Genomic DNA, 19,544 nt, shown 5'->3' with positions numbered 1-19,544 from the left:
TAAATTTAGAAGAATTCATGAAAAAATTGATCAGCGAAAATGAACTGTTTTGAGCTGAGCTGAAAACTAGTATCATTCGTTTCATAAATCTCGTGAAATGCAGACTTATTTCGCTCTGCTTTCTTTGTTCGGTTTGTTAACTGGCCACCAGGGAACTTCTTTTTTGTTAGATAAACAGTGTGGACATTTAAATTCAGCCAGAGTTGTAAATGGAGTTAATGCAGGAGAAAAATATGCTGTCTGGATGGCAGCCATACGAAATAAATCTGGTTTTCTGTGTGGCGGCACCCTGATTCACAAACGTTAGTACTTTTTAAACAACTTACAATTACCCAATAATATTAAACTTAATTTTTAGGTTTTGTTTTAACTGCCGCCCATTGCATAGATGGTCAAGAAAACCTGTAAGTAATAAACATTTCATAAGTGAAAATCACCGGAAAAATCTGAAGTAAATTATCGATTTTTTTTGTAAGCTTTGCTACGAATCGGCTTATCGCCGTTTCACAGTTTCCTTTATTTAAGGATTTGAGTTTTATTTATTGAGTTAGTGAACATTTTAAAGACAATCAATTTGAAATAATATGTATTTATATTGATTGCAGATCAGTAAAGTTGGGAGTATACAGAAAAAGTGACCCTGCCCCTGAGTACAATGTCACTAGAGCAGTAGTGCACAGATTATACAACATAAATCATCAGCATGATATAGGTCTGCTTAAGTTATCGAGAAGCGTAGTGTACAGTGGTATGTGAAAGCCAGTTTACAAAATGAAATCGAAAATGAATTTTAAGATGAAAGTTTGGTTTCCCGAAACAATTAGACACCTAACATTTTTTAAAAAGGTTAGATTGGGTTTTTGTTTCTACTTCTGGATAACTGATTTTGGTTCAAGGATTTTATAAACTCAACAGTACGCCGGTATATCGAGTTTTTATGTATTTTTTTTGGGAAAACAATCATTTTGACTTTGTTAACTAAAAGAAGCTACAAAATCAATTTTTGTTTAAGATGTGTATATTTAAATGTGGCATAAATTCTGGCGACCCTTGCTGTTATTTTGAATTTTATCGAACTTTTGCTCCTTTATTATCAAACGAATCCCTAGAACGTGAAAGGGAGAGTTAAAAAAGTTATATTAAAGTTATATCTTAGATGACCGAAATCAGTTGGGCAGAACTCGTGATAAAAACGTAAAAAAGTGTAAATTAACTTTGCAAAATTTTGTAAGAGTAATTTTCTTAATCAGTGAATTCAAACGATAACTTAAAACCGAACTTACATCTTTGCAGTCGAATTGATTTTGTAAACTAGAGTTAATAACAGCAATTAGCAAACGATATTAAACACAATTCCCTACAGCCACCGTTCGTCCAATCTGTATTATTTTAAATAAGGAGACGCAGCAAAGATTGGAGTACACGGCCGAGCAAAAGTTTAAGGCCTTTGGCTGGGGAACAACAAGTGACCGACTGGAATCGGAAATTCTTCAATCCATCACCGTTGACATATTGGATCCAACCGTGTGCGAACGTAACTTATTGTATACACCAGTTTCGGAACAGATATGTGTTGGTAACCCTGAAGGAGACACCTGTCGTGGCGATTCCGGAGGTCCATTGAGCATAACTGTTACGATTAACGAATTATTCCGCGAAGTGCAGCACGGTATTATAAGCGTTGGCGCTAGAGATTGCAATAACACATCAGTGCTCACCAGAGTGTCTAGTTATGTGGACTGGATCCAGGGAGCTATAAACATGAACGAAGATGTTAATGAGTTGCCCTTACGGTTTGAGTCGGACGTGGATGAAGACAAGTGGTTGTACAAGGACTGCGGTGGAGATACCATTTCATCGAACTTAAGGGCCAAAATTACTGGACGTTTTTTCATGGCCAAGGGCGTGCTGATCACCAACCGTATGTATCTGTTTGGTAAACTAATCCTAACCATTTTTATTCAATATGGTATAACATCAATTTAATGTTTGACAAAAACTAAGCTTGCTTTAGCAAGTTGAAGTGTAAATACATATGCATATAAACTTGCAGTTATGCTAGTTACTATACTTATTTGATCAGAAGTCCTGATTTTCCCAGATATTCGTATGCATTACGGGAGCATTCGGTCTAATTTTATAATAATTGTAAATTATTAAAGAATTAAATTATTAATTAATTTATTCCTGAAATCGTATAAGATTACCATACATAAAATTTCTTGGGTATATGTTTAAAAAACATTGAAGTTAAATAAATTAGTCAAAAGTAGTCAACGCGAAATTTCCGACCCTATAAAGTATATATATTATTGATCAGCATTACCAGGAGAGCCGGACTAGCCATGCCCGTCGGTCCGTCAGTCCGTTTCTACGCAAACTAGTCCCTCAGTTTTAAAGCTATAGGCTTGAAACTTTCCCAAAAGTTGTCTTTCTATTGCATCAGATAGCTCCCATAGAAACAATCGGAGAAAAAAACGTTAAGAAATATAAATTTGTTGATTTACATTTTTTTTTGTTTTTTCGGGATCTGGTTATATTTTAATACTATGGAATTACGGTTTCAATTAAATAAAAATCGGACATCTATTTCATATGGCTCCCAAAGAAAAATCTAAAAATTAAAAAAAAATACAAATTTAAAAAATTGTTATATTACTGTTTTTAATTTTATAAAAATATTCCTTTGAGATATATTTATTATTTACTATATCACAATTACTCTTTTAGCTTTGTCACAATCGGACAACAATATAATATAGCTGCCTTAGAGACGATGGCAAATCGACATAGCTTCATTGTTTTTAAAAATATAGGCATAGAAATCGGAATGTAGTCATTTTATAATAACTGCAAGGGTATATAAACTTCCCAAAGTTTGGACGTTTATATAACAGCTATACGATATAGTCGTCCTAATTAACTATCTGCTGACATACATAAACTAGCTGCAATATAACTAGACTTTTAAATTTTAACTCAAGAACTGAATGATGGACTCGGCTGTTAAGGTAGATCTTACTATAAATACTTTATAAGGTCGAAATTTACTACCCTGAAATCTTCGGACTGAAATTATAATACCCTCTACCAGCGTTTACCAATTTTTTTACTATAAATATATTATATTTAAGTGCATATAATTTGTAAACTTTTGGCTAATCCTTATCCAATTACAGGTTTCGTCTTAGCAAATGCCAGAGACTTACGGGAACCTGCTTCTTCATTGTAAGTAATCTTAAACGTTTGATAATAATGTTCTATCTATCTAAACTATTTCTCAGAAAAGTGGATGTAATGGGAAAAGAGACGTCCTTTGGAGAGTACGGAGTTAACTTAGTCCTTAAGCATTCAAATAATGAAGATGATATAGCTTTGCTCAGACTTAATACACTGGTGACGTACACAGGTAAGCTATTATTCTACAAGTTTATCCGACCGATTACTGAGTTCCTCATTTGCAGACCATATGAAACCGATCTGTATGCTTGCAAACTCACAACTCCAACAGACTGGATCACTTTTATCGCCCTTTACTGTGTTTGACTACGTGGGAACTAAAGGTGCTGTTAGCGTTAACACTATCGATTCAAGCGAATGTTCATGGAATGTCCAAAGATCAGTCGGAAAGGATGACGTTTGTGTAAGAATTCCCACCGAAATGAGTAAGAATTTTGGAAAAGGCGAAATATTGGGAAAAGTGGTTATGGATTCGGGAAAGGAACGGTTCGTTTTATTTGGTATTGTCAGTTATATATATAATGGTTGGCACGTTATTACAAATGTTACGAGTCTTACGGAGTGGATCGCAAGTACTGTTCAATTTCATCAATAAATATCGATTTCAAATTGTAAGTCTCCGATTTTTGTAACGGCTATCATTGAATTTTATTTGGAGTTCTCAAAAATTTGCACTGTAAAAATACTTTTTAAATTGTTTTAAGGCAGATTTCCATTTTCATGAAAATTATAAAAAGAGATCATAACGACTGTAATTAATAAAATTGATTTTTAAAGATGAATTACTGAGTTTTTTTCTTACTTTAAAACAAATATGTTCGGATCGAATGGGAAAACAAGGCGCCCAAAAAATACTGCTTTCGATCCAAAGCATACAATTAGAAATGTTAAACATGGTGGCGGGAATATCAGCGCGTTTTTATTATTTTCCACCACTGTAGTTGTGATCGTGGTGAGAGGAGATAGTCGCTCGTGCTGGCGTTCCCAAGGGAAGCGTCCTGGGTCCCATTTTTTATATCCTGTTCACTTGAGATCTACCGTGTCCTAATGAACCAAGCACACTTCTGGCCACCTATGCTGACGACACAGCCTTCCTTTCGAACTCCTCCTGCCGATTCGAAAGCACTGCAATTTTTTTCTGTTTTTTTTTTAACAGTTCCCACCAACACCTTGATTACAAGAGGACTAAAGCGAAGGTAATAGATTTTTTTTGTCAAATTTTTATAAAAAATTGTCAATTATCCCTGTAATGCATTCATGTTATCTGCTTCTCATTATACTGAACAAATTATAGAAATTAAGTTGGTTGATGGACGTTTAAATAAATTTATAAATTTATAAAACAAAAAAAATAATATAAAGTGCTTTCCACACTAGAGGTGGAGAATCATTGATGTTCGCGGCAATCGATGTTTGCTTGCTATCTATTTTATTAAGCTTTATAATACTCTATAAACGCAGCAAGCATTAATATTTAATGATGTTTAACAATTCAACAGAGACAATTTGTAATCTTTCCCTCAGTTGCTAAAAATTTCTATTGAATTTTCGACAATTCAGTCGTTTACTAATATTTATTAAACATCCTATGTTTTTTAATAGATAGATGAACTTTTTCTAGCTAGACCCTAGAATAGCTATTTTTCAAACGAATGTGTAATCGATAACCCGACTCCCATCATTACCAAGCAGCAGTGCTATCGACACTGTGCTATCGAATCCGTGCTACCACATACATATTTTTTCAGCCAACTAATTCTACAGGAGTAGAATTTTTCCAAGTAGTGGGACTCTCTAAAATTAAACTTCCACAAAGACAAAATCGCCCAAGCCGGAATGCCGCGTGACTACGACAGGGACTACAACGAGGACGCCGCCGACTACAAGCGGAAGCGACGCGATGAGGAGCCAGCGGCGACCGGTGCTCCGGAGAATCAGGAGGCGGACGGCGGTGGACACACCACCAGCCACGCCGCCCTCCGGGACACGCCCCAGTTGAACGAGAAGACGAACGCCTACCTGCAGGAGTGCCTGCTGGAGAAAAAGACGCTCGAGAAGAAACACATCATCACCAAGCGCCTGCTTGACGACGGTGAGTTTGGCCCTGATACACGTAAGACCTATTTAAGCGGATCTAATCGATTGTTCACGGCCCGCAGAGGTGGAGAAGATCTTGGTCAGCGGCCGCATTCCCAAGCCCGAGATCTATGCCAACGTGTACAGCGAAAAGCCGATCCGCGTAGCACAGAAGGTGCTGTTCCCGATCAAGGAATATCCCAAGTTTAACTTCGTTGGCAAGATCCTGGGCCCCAAGGGCAACACGCTGCGCCAACTACAGGAGGAGACCATGTGCAAGATGGTGGTGATGGGGCGAAACTCGATGCGTGACCATGGAAAGGAGGAGGAGCTGCGCAGCTCCGGCAATCCCAAGTACGCCCATCTCAGTCGGGATCTGCACGTGGAGATATCCACGGTGGCCCCTCCAGCGGAGGCCTATCACAGGATCAGCTATGCGCTGGGCGAGATTCGTAAGTTTATGATACCCGATGCGAACGACGACATTCGGCTGGAGCAACTGCGCGAGATGGACGGCAAGGAGCGCATGTACAAGAAGTCCCACCACTATTCCAAGTCGTACGGCGATCATGGCGCCTATAGTTCCCGGTAAGCTCGATTATTTTAGTACATTTTTAATCGGTTATTGAGGATTTCGTCTCGTCACAGCACTCCACCTCCTGCTTCCTCCAAACCCAAAGTTTATTCGATTCTGGAGAAGGCACGATATGTGATGGACGATCCTAACTATGGCATTGTCAAGACACACAGGTTGGATAAGTTCAATCAAGTTAATAATCGTTTTAGAGGCCGTTACAGAGGGGGCAAATCCAGACGCTAATAGAGTTTTTATTCTTGGTCAGGATCACCAAATGAATTGAATTAGCCTCCTCTCATTTTGATCACTTTCCATTTACGAGACGATATCGAGAGGATTAACTAAACATACAGCAGTCATTGGAACCATCCGTCCTTAACATTATAACTTAATTTTTTACAAGAGGTCTAATTCCAACGAGGCAATCAATTTAAAAACTCATTAAATAATTCTAGAAAGTTTGTTTTCTTGAAGTTTATTAAATCGTTTAGTTTTGATTGGTTTGAATTGTAGAAAAGAGATAAAATTCGATTATTTTGTAAAATATTTAAACATCGGTAGCGATCATGACCATTTGGCATTGATGGATTTTGAAGAAGTGGAACTAAATCAGACAGATTTCTTTTAAACATGATACTAGAATAGACGTTCTCTGGCTATAATTTTTCTGAAATTCCATGCTACAGGACAATTTTTAAAAACCATAAAATTTTCAGCAGATCCAGGGACCACGAGCTTTACGACCACCACGGGGAATACGATCGCTATGCCACACCGCCGCCCCAAACATCCAAGCACTCGACCCACCACGCCCAGTATGACAGTAGCTCCTACGAGCGCGACTACCGGCGTGAGTATCACCCCCACTCGTCCTCCTCTTCCTACGCGGCGGCCTATCCAGGTAAGATATCTAGCTATTTAGAGCAATTAATCTTTTCCCCTCAGCAGGCATGTAAAAATAAACAAAATGAAAAAAGAAAAAGAATACGACAAATAGCAATGTAATCGTTTAAACTCAAATCGCGCAATTAAAAGAAAAAACTCGAACGCAAAACAAAAAATATCCAACTAAGCGACGAAAATTGAAAACGCAAAAACAGAAATCGCCACAAAACCGCGTACCAAAATTATGATAAACGGCAACCCATCCCATTTTAACAAGATTTTAAATGCACTATGCCTGAACAGAGGCGAGATCAACTAAAGCGTATAGCGACAATTAAATCATCTTCATTAATTGGACGACTACTAACATACTCACAAGAAGCGAGAGCAAAAAATAAAACAAAATCGACCAAACAATCAAATTACTTAAATTCACACTTTGAAATCAAATTCATAAAACTTCATGGCTGAAAACGCAATAAATATTCGTACAACATGTTTTAATACAAAATACAAACTTAATGGTTTGTGAAACCATTTTTTTTTTTCGAAACGTGGAAAATGCATTTTACTAAATATAAGAACTTTTCGTAGGGTGTAGTGCATTCAAAACCGGTTAAACAGTTTATTTTTCTTTTTTTACAATGTATATACATATGTTAAGCAAATGAAAAACAAAACCAAAAAACAGCACCACAGAGACAAAAACAATTTAAAATCTAAACAACAAATAAAATTCTTTCCAAAATAGCAAAACCAAGCAATGGTCGTTCATCATCGTCATATCGACCAACAACCTCGGGCTCGGGATCACATTCATCTGCTCACTACGAAACTGGATCCCGATCTCGTGAAAGCGTGCGTTATCGCTCGGCTCCATATCCGAAAATACGTTAACCCATCGATTTTCCAAAATCCCAAGAAACCAACCCCAACAACAACAACAACCACAACTAAACAAAGTTAAGCATAAAGTATAAAATATATTCCAAACAAATTATCTAATATGTTTAAAGTCAACAATCCAACTATGCACACCTATTAAATATACTATCTTAACAAAAATGAAATGAAAAACGTAACTTTTTATTGCAATTGTTGTCCAATATTTGAATTGTGTTAAAAACAAAATCATCAATGCAACAAATTTTATCCTCGAAATGATTGTAAAAATAAAACAAAAACTTAAAACCAATGAATGCTAGTAAAAGCGAATACAAAAAAAGAACAAAACACAAACAAAAATCCCCAAAACAATTAATTAATCAATGCGTAATGTTAGACTAAGCTTTGGAAATATTGTTTCATAAGATTATGGAGATAAAACCAACAATAAAAGCAACACATAAACCCCAGATATATGCCTAAAAACAAAGTAAGTATCGCCTGCGGACAGAATTATTTACAACAAAACAGCAGCAATAAATAAATTAACTAAATGCCGGCTTCGTTACAAATTCCCACGAGAAATGAGTATTGAGAAACGTTCAACGTTGTCGTTTATAATTTTGATTTCCTTTTATTTTGTTTGTTCTTGCGAATCAACAATTGTTTTATAACTTAAATATTATTTTTAACATTTAACCATTAGGCCGATTAGAACTGAATGTGTTTGCCGCAAAAATATCCCAAAATAAAGAAAAGAATAATATACGATTGTTTCATTGTTTAAGTATTTTCTTTGGGGTTTTAACAGCGCGTTCAAAAGTTCATGGCTCCATCCAGGAACATCAGGCTGTCCACAGCCGATATGGCCATTTCCACGTCCCTCTTTTGGATGGTTTTCTTCTTGGACTGAGCGGTATACGTATAGGATTCGCGGGATAATGAGGCGATGAACAATTCCACGGCTTTGGCCACCGTAAACACAGCTTCATTGTTGGCCATATGCATATCTGGATCCAGTTTCATTATGTTCCGTATCCTGGCCAAGGGAAGTTGTGTCATCTTGGCCTCGTGGTCACCAGAGGCTTTGTGGCCATTCGTCACTGGGAAGGGATTAAATATTTAGGTATCATCCTAGTTTTTGTGCTTATAACTTACCCGGCTTGTCTGCAACGGGTTCTGTGGTCGCTTCCGTTGGAGGATTCTCCGGTGTTTCCTCTATAACTTCTGAAGGTTCCTCGGTTTCGCCTGGTTCCTCTGCCTCTGTCTCCATGGCTTGTTCCAGGTCCAGATCTTCCGAGAATTCAAATAAGTCTTCGCTGGCCATTGTTTATAACAAAAAGGGAAAACAAACTACAATATTAGAGATGAGCAGCCCAGTAGCCGCCAAAAATATCGATGTTGCTATTTATCGTGTTTGCCAGAGGTTGGTAACTCTTTTATCCTAGTGGTTTACCTTTTTAGCTAGTTTTTCCAAGTAAGAGGCTTTCCGGTGTTTTTAAAAAAATCAGTGCAACTGCTAATTCTTGAGCAGAATAAACCAATTTGACTTTAGTTTTGTCCTTTTTTAGCTGCTTATCAAAATTTATAAACCTGTTTTAATTATTTTTTCCGAGTATAAAATTCCACAAAAAACAAAAATTATGTTTAGACTAGCTTATTTAAATGTTTAACTGAAATTGAATTATAAATTATGATATATCAAGACATTTATGTCAAAATCAGTAAAAACTTATCGGTCTGAAAAGATTGACAGCACTATTGACAGGCTATACGTTTGGCAGCCCTGCGGCCATTTTGAGCACTGTTATAGATACAGTTTTTCCGACTGGGTTTTTTGTTGAAAAATAGTTCCGTTAATATTGATATGATAAAAATGGAACCACCAAGCGAATTTACAGAGAAACCCGCCACCCATGACCATCAGCCACGTCTAAATGAGGTGGCCCAAAAGTTTCTGGCCGATTTGGACGAGGAGCGCCAGCGTTTGTCCGCAGAATTTCCACTCTGCTCGCTGCTAATCGACGAGGGTAAAATCAATTTGCCATCATATGTAAAAGTGCGTGATAATGGTACTTTGAACTTTGTAGCTGTGGACCGCGTCTATTGTACTGGTCGAATTCCCGGCAAGGAGTTCCACGCAGATGTGTACAAACAGAAGCCGATGAAGATTACCCAAAAGGTGTTCGTTCCCGTCAAGCAGTATCCGAAGGTGGGTGTTACATACATAGATATTCTCAAGTCTTTATTTACCCCCAACACCTCCTGGCAGTTCAACTTCACCGGCAAGATCCTGGGACCAAAGGGCAATTCGCTGCGCCGTCTACAAGAGGAGACCCAATGCAAGATAGCAATCAAGGGACGCAGTTCGATCCGTGATCGAAATAAAGAGGAGCAGCTGCGCAGTTCGGGCGATCCCAGGTACGCCCACTTGCAAAAGGACCTCTTCCTGGAGGTCAGCACGGTGGCCACGCCGGCAGAGTGCTATGCCCGTATAGCCTACGCCCTGGCCGAGATCCGTAAGTATCTAATTCCAGACAAGAATGACGAGGTTTCACACGAGCAGCTGCGCGAGCTAATGGAAATGGATCCCGAGTCGGCCAAAAGCATCCATGGACCCAATCTGGAGGCCTACAGGTGAGAGGACATTATAACTAACCTCTGTATACCCTCGCGACTTAACCAGATCATCAATGCATCCCGTATTATTAATATGCCATAAATCTCAGTTAAATTACAAAAGGCATAATAACCAAGAAAGATTTGTATACCATTATAATTAATTACCCTTATAAAAACGTTTTTAAAACTTGACGGACCAAAGGTACTTTTATCGCAGGAAATTCTAGAACAAATATTAACCTAAAATATAACATATTATTTTAGAAATAAAGGGTTTTCTGCAAGTAGAGTAGATGGTATACAGAGGGTCAAGATAGGGAATCGGTATCTAAGTTAAATATTTTTTACAGATCTGTCTTCGACAAGAAGTTTGGAGGCAGCAGCAATGGCGCCCCCAAGTACCTCAATTTGATCAAGCGAGCTGCGGAAAATCCGCCCGAGTAAGTTACTTGTAAAGTATAATTTTGTATCATTTAATGACCCAAGCAGGAATAAAGGACTGAAGAGTCCTCGCGTCTGATTAGTGCCTTAAACCTTAGCCAACGCTCGTTGATATGGCAACTAACATTGTTATTTCTTATAGAGTCGATGAGGCGGAGGAGGTGGCCTACGAGTATGAACACCGTATGCCCCCCAAGCGTCCACCCACGGGCTATGAGTACAGCAAACGTAAGTGGAGCCCATGCATGATTTTCTAATTCTTTCAGCCGTAGATTCGTAGTGCCGGGGTCTACTAGATAAGATTTCCCTTTGCCTTCCACGCACTCCCCAATATTTTTGAGTTGCACTTTGGATGGGGCTCCTTGGGTCATATTGGAGTATCAGTACCAATACCAGTGAATGAACAAGAACTTCTCAATGCAAAAATATATAATACTCTTGAATGATTAATTTTAAATAACGAAATACTTTTTTATATAGTAATAATACACGCATAACTTACTAAAAATAATAATGAAACAATTTTATAGCACGTCCATCAATAATACCAACAAACGCAGCGGCATATAAACGTCCATATCCGACTGACATGAAACGTATGCGCGAACCGCCCATCAAGTCATATAAGCCCAATCCGTATACCATACTCAAAAAATATAAATAATAGTACTGAGCTGCGCCACACACCGCTATAAATGATAACTAAGGACGATGTTTATGTTATAAATCCCATACTGGGAGCACTATGAATATACCTAAAGCCTAATTTATTCTTGGCCTAACAAGAAGAAAGCAGCATTTAAAATGATGCTATGAATGAATAACATTAATACAAATGCGCACTTGCGCCATCAATTTCCAAGAACATAATATTAATCTTAATTTAATCATCGGATAAACCTAAATGTTCGAACTGTTGGCGTGCAGGACAAAGTCTTCAGGCCTAGGCGAGACTTTTGGACCATGTCAACAGATCATATAAGCCCAATATATACCATTATGTTAAAATATTGATTTCCATGATTCTCAAAAATGTGTAATAAAATGAAACGCAATTAATGAAATCAATAAATACTGTCCAAACAGATCCAACTAAATCGAATCGATTAATTTACCCGATCCTTCCCTCTACAATCAATATATGCATACATATTTAAATACATGTGTCACTAGCAGTAGATTCAGAAGTTATATCTCTTTCAAATAAATTAGTAAATTAATAAAACGGGATGAAATTATCACATTGTTTAATGAAATGAAAATAAGTGCAGATCAAAATCCATTTTGGACTACAAGACATTAAAAGGCGTTTGAAAATAAGTTAATAAACCATTATGAATTTATAAATGAACCAAACAGAAAATTAATAAACAATTAAAGTTGCTGCATAACTAAAAAATTTCATACTTCTTTCCTAATACAGTTTTGTTTCAGATCTAAGCTATGGGTAAGTAGCTCTACTTTTTAGTGATAAGGAATTTAAACTAAGGACAAACTAATAAAGGTTTAAAAAAATATCTTATCTTATCTTTTGTAATTTTACTTTTTCGGATTGAGCATATTTTAGATCAACTGTAAGCCACTTTGAATTCGGTTTTTAAACTTATAAATTTATTTGTATATATTTAACAATGGTATTGCAATCGTGGGGCTTCTTTAACTAACAATTATATTGTATGGGCCTGCCCGTAAAGCTGGCCAGCCAAATCTGCTTCATCAGATCGTTTTCACTAGCTTTTGTGTCGTTTTCTTGGGGCTGGTTATGAATTCGATGCAGGATTCTTTGATAGACCTCCAAGGCAGTCTGTGCCTGGCCACAACGACTCTGGCCACAGTGGTCAGAGAACTGGGGTTCCTCAATGTAAGTATCCTGGATCGAAGGCGGATTCTCGTTTTGCGGTATCATCTGAAGGATGGAGAACTTACTGCGATTTCCTTGGAAAACCACTGAACTGTGAGAACTCACCTTGGCTGTTCGGGAAGAGGCGCTGATTTATTCCGCTGACTAGCTGTGTGTCCTGGCCGCTAAGCAGTTGAAGACTGAGCCGGAAACTAAAGTTCTCGCTCGAGGCTTGTGCCACCACCCTTAGGAGCCACCATATGGCCGCCAGGCCCTGCGCACATTGCGGAATTCCTCCTCCCACTCCGCCACCGAACTGCAGCTGCATTATAGGGACCTCGGCGCTTTGTTGTCCTTGTCGCGCGTGCGTCCTACCCCCTCCCACTCCCAAAAAGTACGCCATTGAATCCTGCCGGCCTGCATATAGGGGTGGATTTCGTTGAATGGATTCAGCTGGGTCTATAGCAGCTCTAGTTTATTTCAGTTTTACATCCGACAAAATTTCATACATTGTTTTTATGTATTCATAATCTGTTCATATATATCTGTATATATAGTATCCTTCACAATGATTCGTTAAGCCACTTGGTATCGCATTTTGTTCCGCTAAGTTAAAATCAATTATGTACTAATCTCTCGACTCGTTAAGCGCAAGACTAAAGCAATCACACTAGGCTAATTCGATCCTATAGATAGTATATCTAAATTCAAGTGGATGACAAACAATATTACTTTAAAGGAGTCAAAAACATCGATTTTGGAAGTACAGGAAGCAGAGTTGGAAGTGTGGTTTAAACAATCTATAGGGTCGGTTTCCTATATATTACAATAACAAAGCAACACCTAACTTAATTGGCCAAGCCATCGATTCCCTCGGATCGCAATCGTAGGTGACCGCAGGGCTACATCCCAATGTCAAGCTCATCTGTTGCGGTGCGCATCTCCAATCGTAATGCCGGTGGTGCAGATTTAAGAGGGGTCTTGAACTTGGCCCGCTTCAGAAACGGAAGGACACGGCCAGTTGGAGAGTGGCCAAGAAGAGGCCGAGCAGCCAGAGGCTAATGTCCCGTCCGTGGGACGCCGAATCCTTGGCCGGGGCTGAGGTCACCGCCGAGACCGAAACTGGAGACGGAGACGGAGCCGGGGTGCTTGGCTCCGGTCCAAACCGAATGGTCACCTGGCGGCGCGCATTTGGCATCACCTTGCACTCGTACCGCTCCTCCGTGGCATTGGGCGCCAGCGGCACGGTCAGGGCGAACTGGCTGTCCAGGCCGTAGATCGGGTTGAATATGTTCTGGTCGTTGGAGACGGGCACTGTTCCCTTGAACCAGAGCACCACGTGATGTTGTGCTTTAAAAAACGGAAAAAATCAATACTTGGCTGGGACTTTTTCAGCAAAAATAGCATTAAAGGTGTACAAAAAATGCATTGTATATATTTGTACAATATATGCAGATGTATTCAAAGTTTTCTCGATTACAAATATTACAAAATGTTAGCTTTTACCAGAAAATATTTAATAGAACAGTCGAAATTCAAATATGTAAGCAATTGTTAATGTATGGCTAAATTTGAAGTCCGGAAAGTTCATATTAATTAATAAAACAGTTATAAAATCGAAATTAATGATATAAATTAAAAAGGAAAATCATTTGAATAAAACAAAAAACTGTGTTTTAAATTGAATTTAAAATAAATTACTTAATGAAATCGGAGAATAATAGAAGATTTTGTATAGCTTAGTTTTTAAGTCATAATTTAAGCAATTAGAATTGTTAAAGAACTTCTTAAATTACGAACTTACCGTTGTAATTCTTTACTGGGCATTCCAGCTTCACACTGGTCGTGTTATTCGGGACATAGAGATTCACGTCAGTCTGCTCGAAGTAGGGATAGGGGATTTTGGGACCAGCCGTGGACTTAGCCAGATTTCCCGGAGCCCCCTTCTGCTCCTCCTCTTCATATTCGCTGTAGTCGGCGCCGGTGTCTCCTGCTGATGAGGCAGTGACTCCTCGCCCAGCTCCTCCTCCATTTCCGCCTCCACTGGCTGACGAAGATTTGGCTGGGAGTGCCTCTGGCAAGGTCAGCACACCTGGAATAAATTTTAATTAGTTTGAGCCCCACACACACGCAGCTAATGCTACACGGCCAAAAAAATTAGCTAAAATCAAATTTCGTACTTGTTTACACCTTATTTTTTTTAGGACTTATGCTTCCCGTCGATTAAGTTTTAATTTTTATTTGGTATTTTTGTAATCATGATATAATATTTTATTGAATTAATTAATTATAATTTGATATCTACATCGAATATTCTCAACTCAAACCTCCAAGGATTTGATTTGACTTTCCGTTTTCAATTTTCAGTTAATTTAAATAGCTTTTGAGTTTCATTTTAGATTCGGCTTCTAAATGCATTTAATTTTAACTTTAAAGACATTGCATTAGAAGGCTTAACATTTTTATGGCACTCGTAGATGTTACGCCAATCCTAATGAACGGCGAATATATTCCAAATGTTAGAGAGAAAAACTTTTGAAACTAACAAAAAAATATTTTAATGAACTCAATTTCTTGTGTAATGTTTTGAAAGCAATGCTTCGAGAAATTTCTAGTGATTTTTGTAACACACATGATAAATATGTTCGTACTTTAAGGCTATACCGTCATTAAGTTTTGAGATATACTCGTATAATACCAAATTCTGTTTTTTTTCAAACATTATGCGAAATATCATCAAATGAATTTTTTTTAGTGGATGCATTGAAAAGCACTCGAGAAGGTACTGGGCCAGATTTCCGTGTTCGGTGATAGTTTCGAAGCCAGCCTAAGCCACAAAGACCACGGAAGGCAACATAAAACCATTAACGGAATACGGAATATGCGGCCAAGTTAAGCCAAGCCCCTCTTGTATATATTTTCCCAGGGAGCGTGTCAACGCCCATTCTGGAGTGATATGATGGCTACAACTCCTGCTGGAGGTCAGGTCACGGAACGGAATTCTTTTCGGGAGTACTCAGCATATGCAAGCTAACACACTCGATACATCTGCGAATATATACATACATATATGTATCTGGATTTGGCTCAAGGATGTATGTACATCGCTGAGGTTGCGTCATTTGCACGTTTAGCGCATTGCTTAATGGCTGCGAAAATTGCCAATTTGCCATATATAATTCGTGGGTTTATGTGAGGCGGGGGTGTGTGTGCCAGAGTTATTAGTTTTGTTTACACTCTCGTTAGGAAAAATGAAAAGACATCGGCAGACATGTCGGGACACCTTTCTTAGCCTTGGCGTAGTTACTGTCTTGTGTTTGCCCGGAAAATGCGAATGGGGTCATCGGGAAATGGGGATGTTTTATCTTTCTGAATCATAAAAATAATATGGATCAAGTTTAATTTATTACTTGTAGCTCAGTGGGGTTTCAGGAGGATTTCTTAGCCCAAAAGTATGCCACAAAAGTGTGTTCCAATATTTGAGCAGTCAATAGAGGGGAAGAATTTAAGATATAGGGGCGTATCGAATAGAAAAATTAAGATAAGACAAATTCTCATTACTTAAAAAGTGTTTATTTTTGATTTTTATCAATATTGCATATCATTAATGCGGTTCCTAATTTATTATGTGCTTTCAAATGTTTTTTTGGAACACGCTTTAGAATATGAAATTCAAATGGGATAGGCATGAAGAATGTCTCAATTATTTTGTTTTATTAGTAAGACAAACATTAAGCAATTTCTTGAAAATGTATAATGCTCAACCCAAAAAATAAATATACATATACATATAATATAATCGGAAGTTACGATATCCCAACCCAAAAATAAAAAGGTTATGTTTTACAGCCCGAGGCGCTTTGAAAACTTTTCAGGGTCAAGCGCCTCCAATATTTGTAGAAAGTTAATGCACAGTCGTTCGAGGGAAACTGTCAACTCATATGACAAACCCATTCAATCCCACGCTTCTGTTGTCCTCTCCGTATTATAATTAATATCGATAAGCCGCACAAATAACCCTGGAACGCACGCATGATCCGGCAATTACCTCGCCATATTCTGTTCCCTTTGACAGCTCATCTACCACAGCTCCCCAGACCCACTCCCAGTTGCTTAATTATTCAAGAGCCACTTTAATCATGTTGATATTTTTAACAATGTGCTCATTTCTCCCCACACCCCGACCCCCTTTTCATTTACTGTTCCACTAATTTCTCTATTAGGAAGCACTACACAATGCACATACACGCACAGAAAAACCATTTAAAATTCACAGATCAAATACTTTAAAAATTGTTAAACAGACAATAGATCCCCTAGAAATAATTATTTTAATTTCTTTAGATCTTAATCTTTAAGAAAGAGTTATAAATAGTATATAGAATAAATATAAGCTGTAGTTTTTAATTAGTTATAATATTTTTTTGATTGGGTTGATGCGGACTGTTATGATATATGTGTATGTATATATACAAATAAATATGAATACATTACTCGTTTTTGAATAAGCGGTAATTTTTCAAAAATTTGTTCGTGGTATTTTCCGTCTGAGAATAAGTTGTGCAAGATTTTACCGCTTATAAATGAAATTGTGAAAAATGAATTGGTCATTAAGACATCTGCATTCCGAGGGATATTAACTTTATAAGAACAAAATTATACTTAATATATTATATATCTCAAAATCGATAAGATAGATAAATAATACGTTTTTGAGTATTTTTGCGCCAATACTATTTTCAAATATTCGGCTTCAGTGTTATTGTTGCTACTAAAGTAAAAAGTTTAATTTACAAATTTTTCCCTCTGTGTACCATCTTCATCTTCAAGACATGCCCTGCTTACAAGTGGTTCCCAAATTGTCGTCAATTCAATGAATGACACACGTTCTTTCAGGCAACTCTTCAACCCTCCCCCTCGCCCACTTTATCCCCGCCCCCTTTATCCCCGCCCCCTTTAATAACTCCCAGTCAGCGTTTAAGGAATACTTTGCCATAAACGTGGCGACCCTATGAAGCACTTTTGCTTGATAGTTTTGGGTGGCAGACAAGTGTTTTATGGAGTTTGGAGCCGGTTCCATGTGGGGATGGCGAAATTGCAACCTCTGGTGAATACTAAGCTACTGGAAACTGATGTAAGTGTGATGAGGCAATCCCCGTAAGAAGATATACGTATTTCTTAAGATTATAACAGATTTATATGACTAATTTATTATTAGTGTATATCTATTGAAACATCATTCGCATTATCATATCACATTAACATTTCTTTTTGAATTCGGGCATAGGTATACCACACAAACTTTCCCATCTACCTCAATGATTCATGAGTAGTCTTCTTGCGAATTTTTAAATTAGTTGTGAACAGTTGTGAATAATTCTAATGATGAGTCAATTCCAGTTATATATATTTTATTTTTGTACAGTTTAAGATTCCGCTTATTGGGTCAGCGGAAAAAGCGGGGTAAGTGCAATGTAATCCATCGATTACTTGAGCGCCTGCAACTCATACACAAACACAAGTGCCGTAGAAATTTTCCCCAGGATTATAATCTCTAGATTATGCAAATTAGCGTCCATGAGTGGGTTATAAGAAGCAGCGAGCAAACAAGAAATGTATAAGTATTTCTTTGTGCCTCTCCACGAAATTAAGCCATTGATGGCCCTTCTATTTTTTTATGAAACCCGCATATGTTTCAAAAAAACCAAAAAAAAAAAAAAATCCACTGCACATAAAGATTACAAATTGAGTCGAAAATTAATTTGTCTTTTTTAATGGAACCCAATATGCGGCAAAAGATGTGAGAGATGCAACCGATTTTTACCTGGAAACTGGACAGATCCACAGGCGATAAGGAGCAGCAGCCAGAGATGCCTCATTTCTGTCGCTTGTTTATGATTGAGGGTTATGCCTTTGGAACGGCTTGCCAATCTCCACTCCTTGAAATCCTTTTCACTTTCCTGTGCTTGCAGAACCCGTTCGCTTTTTGCCAACTTGGAGGATAAACGGCGGCCGAGACACTGAACTTTGTTTGTGTGGCTTAGGTTTTTCGAGTGTCTTATGCCCTTTTGCGTGGGCTGTCGTTTTCGATTCTGTTGTTCGTCGAGGACTGCCAGTGGGAAATAAGAAGCGCGGTTGCGAATGCCGACGGAGGGATTCCAGGTACAGTGCTACCTCGGAACGAAAACTATTGTTCTTGAGTCAATAGTATAAAAAAGGATGGTGAATCGTATGAGGTAAATGTATGAATCCAATTAGGGTATGTATGTTTAAAGGAGTCCGGAATTCTGATTGGAATAAAATTATCTTATTGGATTTGACATTACATGATCTAAGTTTGGTCATAAAAAAAACTGTTGTCTTCGAGTTTCTAAAATAAAATTTTTTCCCTTAATGGCCTTTTATGCTTTAAAATATTTTGCTTACCAGAATTATGGTTTGTGTTTATGATTTCTAAGGTATATCTAATTATCTAAAATATTAATCAAATTATCAGTTAAAGCCATAATAACAAATGTAATGTGGCATCCTAAAAGAAAATTTTGAAACTGTTGAAAGCTAATTGTCAATTATTAATTATTAGCAAATTAATAATTAATAAGGCATTTGAAATAAATTTAGTTGATTTGTTAAATTACCCAACATTTTGTTGTTTGGATGGATAATTCCTGAAAATTTTCAATTTGAAAGTTTAGTAACGGTTTTTTGAAACTATTATCCATTTTTGGAAGCTCCGCTGTACTTGTTTATGCCTGAGAATGAAGGAAAAGGAGGAAGAGAGCCAGCATAAAAGTTGAATAACGACGAAGGCGCGAAGGAGAACAGATGACTCATGTTGCACAGTCGCAGGAGCGCCCAATTGGAAATACGGAAAAGCGACGCATTCGCTGGACTAGATAATACCAATTTCCCACTTGGCAAGCCAGGACCGTGAGCGAAAGAGAGAGAGAGACTAGGTCAATTCCACTTTCCAGCATA

The 19,544-nt window shown here is 37.8% G+C and overlaps 6 protein-coding genes across 9 annotated transcripts; 3 read left to right on the top strand and 3 right to left on the bottom strand.

Moving 5' to 3' along the window:
* The first annotated feature begins 388 nt into the window (after positions 1 to 388).
* LOC108050041 (polyserase-2-like) lies at positions 389 to 4,872 on the top strand. The gene is made up of 6 exons (XM_044456528.1): positions 389 to 404; positions 1,364 to 1,921; positions 3,180 to 3,228; positions 3,285 to 3,409; positions 3,465 to 3,643; positions 4,843 to 4,872. The coding sequence occupies exons 1-6, from the start codon at positions 389 to 391 to the stop codon at positions 4,870 to 4,872; spliced, it is 957 nt and encodes a 318-aa protein (XP_044312463.1).
* A 69-nt stretch (positions 4,873 to 4,941) lies between these two features.
* LOC108050331 (KH domain-containing, RNA-binding, signal transduction-associated protein 2) lies at positions 4,942 to 8,133 on the top strand. Of its 4 annotated transcripts, none has more exons than XM_017131964.1 (5): positions 4,944 to 5,332; positions 5,400 to 5,904; positions 5,965 to 6,066; positions 6,613 to 6,794; positions 7,530 to 8,133. In XM_017131964.1, exons 1-5 carry the CDS (start codon positions 5,077 to 5,079, stop codon positions 7,673 to 7,675), a joined length of 1,191 nt encoding a protein of 396 aa, XP_016987453.1. In that variant the 5' UTR covers positions 4,944 to 5,076; the 3' UTR covers positions 7,676 to 8,133. The 4 variants fall into 4 exon arrangements, with proteins under 4 accessions (XP_016987455.1, XP_016987454.1, XP_016987453.1 ...); XM_017131963.1 differs by having other exon boundaries at positions 6,610 to 6,794; XM_017131966.1 differs by lacking the exon at positions 5,965 to 6,066 and having other exon boundaries at positions 4,942 to 5,332.
* A 296-nt stretch (positions 8,134 to 8,429) lies between these two features.
* LOC108050335 (DNA polymerase epsilon subunit 4) lies at positions 8,430 to 9,053 on the bottom strand. The gene is made up of 2 exons (XM_017131969.1): positions 8,822 to 9,053; positions 8,430 to 8,766 (listed from the first exon to the last, which is right to left on the bottom strand). The coding sequence occupies exons 1-2, from the start codon at positions 8,988 to 8,990 to the stop codon at positions 8,480 to 8,482; spliced, it is 456 nt and encodes a 151-aa protein (XP_016987458.1). The 5' UTR covers positions 8,991 to 9,053; the 3' UTR covers positions 8,430 to 8,479.
* Positions 9,054 to 9,442: 389 nt separating this feature from the next.
* Positions 9,443 to 11,823, top strand: LOC108050332 (KH domain-containing, RNA-binding, signal transduction-associated protein 2). Its single transcript, XM_017131967.2, has 6 exons — positions 9,443 to 9,693; positions 9,754 to 9,875; positions 9,936 to 10,300; positions 10,636 to 10,725; positions 10,869 to 10,954; positions 11,257 to 11,823. Exons 1-6 carry the CDS (start codon positions 9,531 to 9,533, stop codon positions 11,388 to 11,390), a joined length of 960 nt encoding a protein of 319 aa, XP_016987456.1. The 5' UTR covers positions 9,443 to 9,530; the 3' UTR covers positions 11,391 to 11,823.
* Positions 11,824 to 11,948: 125 nt separating this feature from the next.
* Positions 11,949 to 12,808, bottom strand: LOC108050336 (ventrally expressed gene D protein). Its single transcript, XM_017131970.2, has 2 exons — positions 12,693 to 12,808; positions 11,949 to 12,632 (listed from the first exon to the last, which is right to left on the bottom strand). The coding sequence occupies exon 2, from the start codon at positions 12,630 to 12,632 to the stop codon at positions 12,387 to 12,389; it is 246 nt and encodes an 81-aa protein (XP_016987459.1). The 5' UTR covers positions 12,693 to 12,808; the 3' UTR covers positions 11,949 to 12,386.
* Positions 12,809 to 13,026: 218 nt separating this feature from the next.
* On the bottom strand, positions 13,027 to 18,656 carry LOC108050333. The gene is made up of 3 exons (XM_017131968.1): positions 18,391 to 18,656; positions 14,371 to 14,658; positions 13,027 to 13,916 (listed from the first exon to the last, which is right to left on the bottom strand). The coding sequence occupies exons 1-3, from the start codon at positions 18,443 to 18,445 to the stop codon at positions 13,564 to 13,566; spliced, it is 696 nt and encodes a 231-aa protein (XP_016987457.1). The 5' UTR covers positions 18,446 to 18,656; the 3' UTR covers positions 13,027 to 13,563.
* Positions 18,657 to 19,544: the final 888 nt, after the last annotated feature.

Source organism: Drosophila rhopaloa, unplaced genomic scaffold (genome assembly GCF_018152115.1).
Source record: "Drosophila rhopaloa isolate 14029-0021.01 unplaced genomic scaffold, ASM1815211v1 contig_115, whole genome shotgun sequence".
Lineage (NCBI taxonomy): Eukaryota > Metazoa > Arthropoda > Insecta > Diptera > Drosophilidae > Drosophila > Drosophila rhopaloa.
This window is presented reverse-complemented; position numbering and strand designations above follow the sequence as displayed.

Excerpts from the sequence above, each read along its gene's own strand:
- LOC108050335 (XM_017131969.1), bottom strand. The coding sequence starts at position 8,990 with ATGGCCAGCGAAGACTTATTTGAATTCTCGGAAGATCTGGACCTGGAA. Across the intron at positions 8,767-8,821 it reads ACCCGTTGCAGACAAGCCGG|TGACGAATGGCCACAAAGCC; the intron begins GTAAGTTATAAG and ends ATCCCTTCCCAG.
- LOC108050336 (XM_017131970.2), bottom strand. The coding sequence starts at position 12,632 with ATGATACCGCAAAACGAGAATCCGCCTTCGATCCAGGATACTTACATT.
- LOC108050332 (XM_017131967.2), top strand. The coding sequence starts at position 9,531 with ATGATAAAAATGGAACCACCAAGCGAATTTACAGAGAAACCCGCCACC. Across the intron at positions 10,301-10,635 it reads CCCAATCTGGAGGCCTACAG|ATCTGTCTTCGACAAGAAGT; the intron begins GTGAGAGGACAT and ends TATTTTTTACAG. Across the intron at positions 10,726-10,868 it reads GCTGCGGAAAATCCGCCCGA|AGTCGATGAGGCGGAGGAGG; the intron begins GTAAGTTACTTG and ends TATTTCTTATAG.
- LOC108050041 (XM_044456528.1), top strand. Across the intron at positions 3,229-3,284 it reads CGGGAACCTGCTTCTTCATT|AAAAGTGGATGTAATGGGAA; the intron begins GTAAGTAATCTT and ends ACTATTTCTCAG. Across the intron at positions 3,410-3,464 it reads TACACTGGTGACGTACACAG|ACCATATGAAACCGATCTGT; the intron begins GTAAGCTATTAT and ends CCTCATTTGCAG.
- LOC108050333 (XM_017131968.1), bottom strand. The coding sequence starts at position 18,445 with ATGAGGCATCTCTGGCTGCTGCTCCTTATCGCCTGTGGATCTGTCCAG. Across the intron at positions 14,659-18,390 it reads TGGATCTGTCCAGTTTCCAG|GTGTGCTGACCTTGCCAGAG; the intron begins GTAAAAATCGGT and ends AATTTATTCCAG. Across the intron at positions 13,917-14,370 it reads CCCAGTAAAGAATTACAACG|CACAACATCACGTGGTGCTC; the intron begins GTAAGTTCGTAA and ends CGTTTTTTAAAG.
- LOC108050331 (XM_017131963.1), top strand. The coding sequence starts at position 5,077 with ATGCCGCGTGACTACGACAGGGACTACAACGAGGACGCCGCCGACTAC. Across the intron at positions 5,333-5,399 it reads CAAGCGCCTGCTTGACGACG|AGGTGGAGAAGATCTTGGTC; the intron begins GTGAGTTTGGCC and ends CACGGCCCGCAG. Across the intron at positions 6,067-6,609 it reads GGCATTGTCAAGACACACAG|CAGATCCAGGGACCACGAGC; the intron begins GTTGGATAAGTT and ends TAAAATTTTCAG.